Source organism: Oncorhynchus keta, chromosome 17 (assembly GCF_023373465.1).
Source record: "Oncorhynchus keta strain PuntledgeMale-10-30-2019 chromosome 17, Oket_V2, whole genome shotgun sequence".
NCBI classification, from domain to species: Eukaryota; Metazoa; Chordata; class Actinopteri; order Salmoniformes; family Salmonidae; genus Oncorhynchus; species Oncorhynchus keta.
The window spans coordinates 1,928,821-1,939,115 of NC_068437.1; the positions used below are offsets into that span (position 1 = coordinate 1,928,821).

At 43.0% G+C, this 10,295-nt stretch overlaps 1 protein-coding gene across 3 annotated transcripts in view; it reads left to right on the top strand.

The window, feature by feature from the left end:
* Window positions 1-9,455, top strand: part of cpt1ab (carnitine palmitoyltransferase 1Ab (liver)) — a 68,558-nt gene extending 59,103 nt beyond the window's left edge. For all 3 annotated transcript variants that reach the window (XM_035790379.2, XM_035790378.2, XM_035790380.2), the window contains exons 11-19: window positions 899-1,087; window positions 1,867-1,972; window positions 2,124-2,240; window positions 2,417-2,581; window positions 3,998-4,129; window positions 6,218-6,370; window positions 6,589-6,702; window positions 7,005-7,097; window positions 7,689-9,455. In XM_035790379.2, coding sequence (XP_035646272.1) covers window positions 899-1,087; window positions 1,867-1,972; window positions 2,124-2,240; window positions 2,417-2,581; window positions 3,998-4,129; window positions 6,218-6,370; window positions 6,589-6,702; window positions 7,005-7,097; window positions 7,689-7,775 — 1,156 coding nt within the window. In that variant the 3' untranslated portion in view covers window positions 7,776-9,455. The remainder of the gene's footprint in view (window positions 1-898; window positions 1,088-1,866; window positions 1,973-2,123; window positions 2,241-2,416; window positions 2,582-3,997; window positions 4,130-6,217; window positions 6,371-6,588; window positions 6,703-7,004; window positions 7,098-7,688) is intronic.
* Window positions 9,456-10,295: the final 840 nt, after the last annotated feature.

A 10,295-nucleotide genomic window follows, 5' to 3' on the forward strand; every position in this document is an offset into this window, starting at 1 on the left:
GTGAACAACCAAAGATTTCAAGACTAAAAGTGGTGAAAGTAGTAGAAAAAAGTAGGTGTCACGACTTCCGCCAAACTCGGTTCCTCTCCTTGTTGCCGGTCTTCTAGCCATCATCGATCCACCTTTCCTTTTGTTTTGTCTTCCCACACACCTGGTCTAAATTCCCTCACTACATGTGGTGTATTTAACCCTATGTTCCCCCCATGTCTTTGTGCGGAATTGTTTATTGTAAGTGCATGTGCATGTTTTCTCTGGTGTGCGACGGGTTTTGTAGCCATTTGTTTGTTGTTCTGGTTTCCGGTGGTTTTCTGAATAAAACTGCTCCGTTGATTACCCAGTTTTGCTCTCCTGCGCCAGACTTCCCTTCCGTTAGGAGAGAGGGACAAGCGGCTTGAAGTGGCACAGCTCTACTAACTACCTTATCGGTCAAGCCCAATTGTTCTCATATTTAATAAAACCCATGCCATCTGAGTTGAAGAGTTAAGGATAGGTTCGCCAAAGACATCCGACCATTTAATCTTGTTGAGGGCCAAAATCTTGTATTATGGAAGTTATCAGTTGTAAGTGAGCTGCAGACAACTGCCAAACGGAGCAGTTGCTATGGCTACCATGTACTGTATATATTCTGGTATTGATGATGGCTACTCAAGCAGAGCGGGGGACAGATAGATGAGCAGCTAATGGAGGAAGTTATTTCTGATCGTAAAAGTGAGCTTGGGATGGGCATGATTGTTATCAGGACGGGACAGGAAAGTTCCGGGTTTATAGAACTATTGTGGTATCAGGACAGTATAGGAAAAAAATTGACAGGACAAGACAGTACAGGATTCTTCACTTCTGAATCAACCTCTAATGTCCACTCCACTACTCCTATTTGACCTCTAACCCTGCTCACCAGGACACCATGGGCTAAAGCACGTGAAACCTACTTCAGAAGTGGCAAGAACAAGCAGTCACTGGATGCCATTGAGAAGGCTGCCTTCTTCGTAACCCTCGACGACACAGAACAGAAATACGAGACCGACAACCCGGTGAAATCATTAGACAGCTACGCCAAGTCCCTCCTCCACGGCAAATGCTACGACAGGTGAGTGGCTGAAACCAGTCAAAGGTTGTGATTGAGCAATTTCCAACCAATGACAGCCAATGAGGACAGCTCAGGCTATCAATTCCACTGAGGAATTATAACAATTCCCACTGGGCCCATACGTCAATTCAATATCTAGTCCACGTTGGCTCAATGTAATTTAGTTGAAATGACGTGGAAACAACATTGATTCAACCAGTGCGTGCCCAGTGGGTTATGTCACATTGCGCTGTTTCTTCAATATACCCTGGTCCAAAATCTGTTTTGTGCGGTTTTGCCAACTGCTATGGTTATTTTCACGACGAACAATTAGCATGGGAGTTGGCAAGACAGCACAAACAGATCTGGCACTAAGCTACTGTTTCTGTAGGCCAGTTACCATAATCTCACTGCAGTTGCTACATCCATTTTTTTGCCTTTTAAATGAATATTAAATAGCCTCCTCCATTGAATATTGAACAATGTAACTTACAGATGACGCATGAGCTCAGTTCAGCAGTCATACCCTATTAAAAACCCAAATATAAGCTTGTTTTACTCCTTAGCTTGTAAACAAACAATGTATAGCCTCTAAACATGGTTAAAGCTATAATATTGACATCATGGCTGGGTCAGTCCCTGTATCCATAGCTCTGTCCATGAGTTTGAGAGTGGTTTCATTTCTCCAGTCCCATCACTCAGCGATTTAGTAAATCATTGACGGGGTGTCTACCATGTTATTGTTCGAACTGCAGAATGCCACTTTAAGGTACATTTGACATGGTGCTGTGCTTCCCCAGGTGGTTTGACAAGTCCTTCAACCTCATCGTCTTCAAGAACGGAACCATGGGCCTGAATGCCGAGCATGCCTGGGCCGACGCACCAATCATAGGCCATCTCTGGGAGGTATGTGACATACAACAACCAGTCTGCTTATTTGTGAATTGAGCATTTGGCGGGCTGTTCTTTTAATATATTGTGAAAGATTTGCAATCCAAAGGGTTGAGCTCTGGTCATTGTATTGTCAATTATGTTGCCTCTCACCTCTGTCTCTCAGCAAGTCTTGTGCATGGACCCTCTGGAGCTGGGCTACACTGAGGAGGGCCACTGTAACGGGGAGCCCCACCCCAACCTGCCCGGACCCCAGAGGCTGCAGTGGGACATCCCTGCAGAGGTTCTATTTCACTTTCGTCAGAACTACTGCTAACACTACGATTGGCTATGTCAGGGGCGAGCAACTACATTAAGCCTTAGGCCACATCTAATTGGCTTGTGGGGACAGATTTGGCCCATGGGCCACCAGTTTCCAGACTTGTGTTCTATGTTTACTTGTGATCTTGTGATCCTCAGTGCCAGAGTACAATCCAGAGCTCTCTGAAGTTTGCCCAGGCACTGGCAGATGACGTGGACTCGCACATCTACCCCTTTAAGGACTTTGGCAAGGGTCTGATCAAGAAGTGCCGCACAAGCCCGGACGCGTTCATCCAGATTGCCCTGCAGCTCGCACACTTCAGGGTGAAGGGACTTCCAAATATATTTTAGGATTATTCTGGGTCCGACCTTCACGCAAATAGTCAGACAAGCAGAGTATAGATTTAACTTGTCAAAGTGAACAAGTAAAATAAAACAACCACATTTCATCCGGATAGGAAGTGATGTGTTGCGCACTGTAGACTATTTATTTAGCAGCGCCACTCCGCCACACCCCCAAAAATATTGAACATATTACAAAATAATCTGTCAACATGGACTTTTCCTCTACAACAGCTTTCCATTGCTACTACATTTCTTTCTCAACTCTTAAAAATGAATGTTGTATTGAATGTAAACCCTGCAAAGTACAATGAATGTCGTTAGGAATAACCGCTCAAAAGCTCTGCGTTTGGAATGCATGTTACATTGCGAAGAGTAATGTAACCGTGAGTGCGTAGGGGCCAAGTGTAACACGGGTCAGTTGTAACAGGTAGTAGGCCTACATTACAGTCACTGTGTTTTTTGGGGGGGATAGTAAAAGTCATCAATATGTTGCTAACTTGTAACACGACCATTTTTAGAGTTCGGGATCTTGCTAATGATTAGCCCAATGGGGGTATGGATATTGGCAAACCCATGCTTCAGCCTTTTTCATTTGGCCTTTATGCAGGGTCAGTTGGACTACAGATGTCAACAAATGTATTTATAACTAGCCCAGATAGTTCATCTGTTTTCTGGGCAGAACAAGCAAGGAGGTGGGCAAAGTCAAGCACGAGCTCGCGAGGTCTTATTGGTGCGTTTTTCGAAGCATGTGTTTGCATATTTCCATTAGGGGAATGCCTCGTCTGTGAAGTGCGCGTGTGCGTGCACAACCAAAATTCAGCCTCTGCACTCCTTCTAAACAACAAAACATTTGAAAACATTTGAAAAGGTCAAGTCTACAAAACGCGGTGTACTGTGTTCATAACACATTGTAGTCGTGTGAACGGGAAAAATGTATTGAGATCAGATGTGTCATCCATGAGAAAATGAGCAGCTTAGATGGCGTCCGAGTCATTTTATTTCCATTCATTCTGCATCTAGAATGTCCATGTTCTATACAGTTATTTCGTCATGTAACATGCATTCCAAACGCAGAGCTTTTGAGCGGTTGTTCCTTAGACATTCATTGTACTTTGCAGCCTAGACCCGAGGCTAGAACCAACGATAACAGTCGTTATTGTTCTCCACTGTTTTGTTTGTAGTTATTGTTGTAGTGTGAACGCTGACGTTCACTTGAATTAGAACGATTTCTGATGTTGTTATGGTTTTCGTTACAGTTGTCGTCCTAGGTGTGGATGGCACTTTAAACTGTCAGGGGAACTGCCCCTAGGAGTACAAGGCAAAAGGCAAAAATGAAGCCATGATGTGTAACAGCTGACGGCATGGTTATTATTACATACTGTATGTTCTCTGCAGGATAAGGGCAAGTTCTGTCTAACGTACGAGGCATCGATGACACGGTTGTTCAGAGAGGGCCGTACGGAGACGGTGCGCTCCTGCACCATGGAGACCTGCGCCTTCGTCCGCTCCATGATCAGAGACGAGACGGTAAGGGTCAGGGTTCACATCGACCCCTCACCTCACCACATCCGCCTATGTCGCACTTCCACATCTGCGGTGAAAGGTGACAGAGCTAGAGCGGTGTTAGTCAGACCATGATACATTCCCAAAATCAGTGTCTTCTCACAAAATCATCTGTAGCGTTGAAACGGTTTGGCCTACAAAACTATTATGAAAGATGAGACTCACGAACACAATGGTGTTCTCCGTTTTGCGCCACGACCCCCACAAGCATATTGAGACTCGTCTGAAGTTGGTACAACCGATCTGCCAACTTCCTTCTGCACAGCACTGTCCTAACAGGTTGGGCTACACACTAACATGACTCATCTGTGCAAAGGTGAGACTCTCACGTACATGTCAGTTATTTTGCTTTAAGACACCCACAGGTCTCACAAGACTTGTCTGAAAGTCCCTCGGTACCAGTTTAAAAATGTATGGAAGTATTAAAGGACACTGTTTAGTGGCAGAAATAAGGGGTTAAATATACAGCACTGAACAAAAATATAAATGCAACATGCAACAGTTTCAAAGATTTGACTGGGTTACAGTTCATAAAAGGCCTAATCTACGGATTTCACATGACTGGGCAGGGGCGCAGCCAATGAGAGGGAGTTTTCCCCCACAAAAGGGCTTTATTATAGACGGAAATACTCCACAGCACCCCCTCCTCTCCTCAGACAATCCCACAGGTGAAGAAGCCGGATGTTGAGGTCCTGAGCTGGCATGGTTACACGTGGTTTGCAGTTGTGAGGCCGGTTGGACATACTGTCAAATTCTCTAAAACAACGGAGGCGGCTTATGGTAGAGAAATTAACATTCAATTATCTAGCAATAGCTCTGGTGGACATTCCTGCAGTCAGCATGCCAATTGCACACTCAAAATCTGAGACATCTGTGGCATTGTGTTGTGTGACAAACTGCACATTTTAGAGTGGCCTTTTATTGTCCCCAGCACAAGGTGTGTAATGATCATGCTGTTTAATCAGCTTCTTGATATGCCACACCTGTCAGGTGGATGGATTATCTTGGCAAAGGAGTAAGACTCACTAACAGGGATGTAAACACATTTGTGAATAACATTTGAGAGAAATAAGCTTTTTGTGCGTATGGAACATTTCTGGGATCTTTTAGTTCAACTCATGAACCATACGACCAACACTTCACATTTTGCGTTTATATTTTTGTTCAGTATACAGTACATGTAGAAAAAATCTTTCATATCTCTCAGATATAGGACAGACACTTCAGAACAAACTTATTTTTGTTGTTCCATGTAGTGAATTTGTTATTCAATGCGTTTGTATGGTCTAATAGCATTAAGGCCCCCCCCAAAAAATTCAAAGATTCTTTTTTTTTTCCAGTAGCTACTATCTTGTCTCATCGCTACAACTCCCGTACGGGCTCGGGAGAGACGAAGGTTGAAGTCATGCGTCCTCCGATACACAACCCAACCAAGCCACACTGCTTCTAAACACAGCGCGCATCCAACCCAGAAGCCAGACGCACCAATGTGTCGGAGGGTACACCGTGCACCTGGCAACCTTGGTTAGCGTGCACTGCGCCCAGCCCGCTACAGGAGTCGCTGGTGCGCGATGAGACAAGGATATCCCTACCGGCCAAACCCTCCCTAACCCGGACGACGCTAGGCCAATTGTGCGTCGCCCCCTGGATCTCCCAGTCAGTTACAACAGAGACTGGGCACGAACCCAGAGTTGCGCTGCAGTACAGCGCCCTTAACCACTGCGCCACCCGGGATCATTTTAAATATATTTTTTTGATACCTCAAGGGGTCTTAAAATAAAAAATCGAATTACTAAAGGATCCATGGTATGACCTTCTTAAAACAATTCCATATACAGTTGCTTAGTAATAATAATAATAACCCCCCTCCCCCTGCTTTATAAGGCTTAGACTCTAATGGGTTAATTTAATCAAAAATAACACGGTTAAACAAAGAAACAGAAGCCAATGTCCAACATTTTGGCTAGATTGTCAAGATGCCTTTGTATCTCCTTCTTTCCCTTCATCCTTATGGTTCTACCTCACCTCATCTCTCACTCTCTCTTTCCCCAGAGAGAGGAGCGTATGAGACTACTGAAGGAGGCGTCAGAGAAGCATCAGAACATGTATCGTGAGGCCATGATAGGGAAGGGCATCGACCGTCACCTCTTCTGCCTTTACGTCATCTCCAAGTACCTGGGAGTGGACTCTCCCTTCCTCCATGAGGTGAGTGATGGTTGCTACGGACACACACACAAAAAAAAGATGAGCCCGTCTCTGTCAATGTCGTGTCTTGACTTTATTAAACCCATAGCGTCGGTTTCCCGAACACAGATTAAGCCTAGTCCTGAGCTTGCTTTTCAGTTCAGGAAACCAAGGCAATGATACAAATGTATAATTTGGTTGAACTGTCCCTTTAAACGGTCTGTTTCTGTGTACTGCAGGTTCTGTCAGAACCCTGGAGGCTGTCCACCAGTCAGACTCCACTGCAGCAGGTGGAACTTTTTGACCTGGCCAAACACCCTCAGTATGTCTCGTCCGGAGGAGGCTTTGGCCCGGTGAGTATTCTTTTCTCTCACTGCTGAATCCTTTTCAGTGTCGTCCATGTTCAGCAAATAGCTCAATCTTTCACCAAGCAGTGACCCAGCATTTGGGAGAAAAGATAGTGATCTGAAGTCATCAATTTATCTGGGACCAGTTAGGGAATGTTGAAGAGGATGATCTCTTACCTGGTGTGTGTTCATTAGAACACTCAAAATATAATGTTTTAAAAAAAATTTGCAGCTACAATGAACATTTCCTATTGGTACTTTGGTGCCTAATTAAAGAGACAGAGCTTATCTACGGTTGTGTCCTCCAGGTGGCTGATGACGGTTATGGAGTTTCCTACATCATTGTTGGAGAGGACCTCATCAACTTCCACATCTCCAGCAAACACTCTAGTCCAGAGACCGTATGTTTACATGTGTTACAATTCCATTTAGATATGCTAATATGCCATGTCTGCAATTTTGGTTTTACAGTTCTCTCTCTCTCTCTGTCTTCCTCTCTCTCTCTCTCTTCCTCGCTCTCTCTCTCTCTCTCGCTTCCTCTCTCTCTCTCTCTTCCTCTCTCTCTCTCTTTCTCTCTTACTCTCTCTCTCTCTCTCTCTCTCTCTCTCTCTCTCTCTCTCTCTCTCCTCTCTCTCTCTCTCTCTCTCTCTCTCTCTCTCTCTCTCTCTCTCTCTCTCTTCCTCTCTCTCTCTCTCTCTCTCTGTCTTCCTCTCTCTCTCTCTCTTCCTCGCTCTCGCTCTCTCTCTCGCTTCCTCTCTCTCTCTCTCTTCCTCTCTCTCTCTCTCTCTCTCTCTTCCTCTCTGTCTCTCTCTCTCTCTCTCTCTCTCTTCCTCTCTCTCTCTCTCTCTCTCTGTCTTCCTCTCTCTCTTTCTCTTCCTCGCTCTCGCTCTCTCTCTCGCTTCCTCTCTCTCTCTCTCTTCCTCTCTCTCTCTCTCTCTCTCTCTCTCTCTCTCTCTCTCTCTCTCTCTCTCTCTCTCTCTCTCTCTCTCTAGGACTCCCACCGCTTCATGGGTAACATTAAACAGGCCATGCTGGAACTTAAGGGTCTGTTTGACCTCAACAAGAAAGCCATCAAGTGATTTTTTTCTCTCCTAATTTGAAGAAAATAAAACAAACAATTTAAATATTTGTTAACAAAAAGGCATGCTCTTCCCGAAGCTTTTACATTGAAATGGTTGCGTTTTTATTTCTAAGTTAATTATACATTTTCATAACATTAATTAAGTGTGGAAAATATACATTTTAAATCATGGATATTTATGTCACATTTCGCTTTGTTGCTTTTTTCGTTTTGTTCTTGTGATGGGGTAGTTTTAACTGTATGTAGTGCACAGATAAAAAAAAATGGCAGTTTCTCTGCCGGACTGTATACACCAGTGCCTTAGTGGCCCACTAATGGAGAGAGAGGCAATGAGAGAGGACAGTGAGCGGGAGTACTTTCAAGTTGCCCCTAGACACTGATCTAAATTCAGTTTTGCATTTTGTTCCTCTAATGATGAAGGTAATATTTGAGTAGGGTAAACTGATCCTAGATCTATATTGTGTTATTTATCGTGTGTACTGCCAGTTTTTATCTTATTTTAGCTGCTATGTTTTTATGACTAGTGATAAAGTTGTTTATTTTGTTGTGTGGTCATTTTCATACTCAGGTTTTTGAACTTGGCGTAGTTTTAGGGTTCAGTTTGCCACAGCATTACAGGTTTGGCGTGTACAGTAAGGTTTCGGGATACACTACTACTGCTGAATTCCAAATGGAACTCTAGCCTCTGACTTCTATCTTCTGTAGATCTGAAAATATTTAAGGGCGAGATGGAGTAATTACCATAATGATTGTCTAGGGGTAAAAAAGCTATTTTAGAATACAGAATATTACGCCTCACAGCAGATAGTCGTTCGAAGTAAACATGGATATTTGTGTTTTAGTAAAAGGAAGATATGGTATCGTTTGGGAGTAATCTCGCCTGGGTCAAGTTCAGCATGGCACAATGTTGTGGAACGTAGAACAAACATGCCTCTCTAACATGTAAAAAGAGGAATCACTTCAAATCATGACATTCCTAAATGTTTGCCTACTGAACATGGCCCTGCGTTGCATGTTCAATTTTGAATCCTCTCATTGCAGCTGTTGATGGGTTAGGGGTGGTCACTGCACTTTTTTGTTTGTCAGCACTCTACAGGACTGGCCCTTCAGATCACACTAGCCTAACTGCCTTTGTAGCCTTTGGCCATGGTTGTTGTCATTAGGGCACACTGTAGCAAAACATTTCGCAACAGAAAGCGAAAACAAGCATTTCTTGTTGGACTGTTTTCTTCTTCTGTTTTGTGTATAATGAACACGACCCAGGTCTCAGACCACAGACGATCTGACTATATCTGCGTATAAAGGGACTTTTCATCCAGCGGTGAACTGTCATGATGTATATCATAAGAATGTCAACTGACTGCGTTGTAGTTCCGTTTGTTGTAGATAATTTTTTCGAGTGAAGAGACTGTCGTATTTCACCAACATGAACACAGTGTCTCAAGAGACTTGCAGTGTGTTGAATGTGAACATTTTTGGAAACTATTGGGGCTGTACACAGATGCAGGATACATAGGATTAGACAATGGTGTATAGGACTATACTACATAGGAAAAGACTTTAAAAAATGTTTTTTTTTTTTTTAAAGGCTAACTTGTAACCAAGATCAATTCTTTGCTCATTTAGGTATTGAAAAGGACATTTTATTTTATGATTAAAAAAACATTTTTTGACATGACTTTGTTATTCCTGACTTTGTTATTGCATACGTGGAACACAATCTATTCTAGTTGTAATACAACTTCTCACAGTAGAGACCCGTTTACACGTCTGCCTGGTTCGGATGAAGAAGCTAGCTAATTTAAAGATACGTGTAAAAAAAGACAAGCAGCTGAAATACCAAAACTTTTTAACACAATTAAAAGCGAATGTCAACCAACTGAACTCTGACTCTTTGAATGTGAAGTTACATTTTTACATTGTACAGTCTATTGTGGGCTCATTGCAGTTTTACTTACTCAAGTTGTTCCCAGGCGAGATCATTAATTTGATTGGCTTATGAAAGGTTGGGCGGAGCTAACTTTTTTCAACATACAGTGCATTCAGAAAATATTCAGACCCCTTGACTTTTACCACATTTTGTTACGGTACAGCCTTATTCTAAAATTGTTTAAATTAAAACATTTCCTCATCAATATACACACAATAGCTCATAATGACAAAGCAAAAACAGGTTTAGACAGTTTTGCAAATTTATGAGAAATGTAAAACAATTACCTTATTTACCTAAGTATTCAGACCCTTTGCTATGAGACTTGAAATTGAGCTCAGGTGCATCCTGTTTCCATTGATCATCCTTGAGTTGTTTCTACAACTTGATTGGAGTCCACCTGTGGTAAATTCAATTGAATTATTTGGAAAGGCACACACCTGTCTATATAATGTCACATAGTTGACAGTGCATGTCAGAGCAAAAACCAAGCCATGAGGTCGAAGGAATTGTCCGTAGAGCTCAGAGACAAGACTATTTTGAGGCACAGATCTGGGGAAGGGTACAAAAAATTGTCTGCAGCATTGA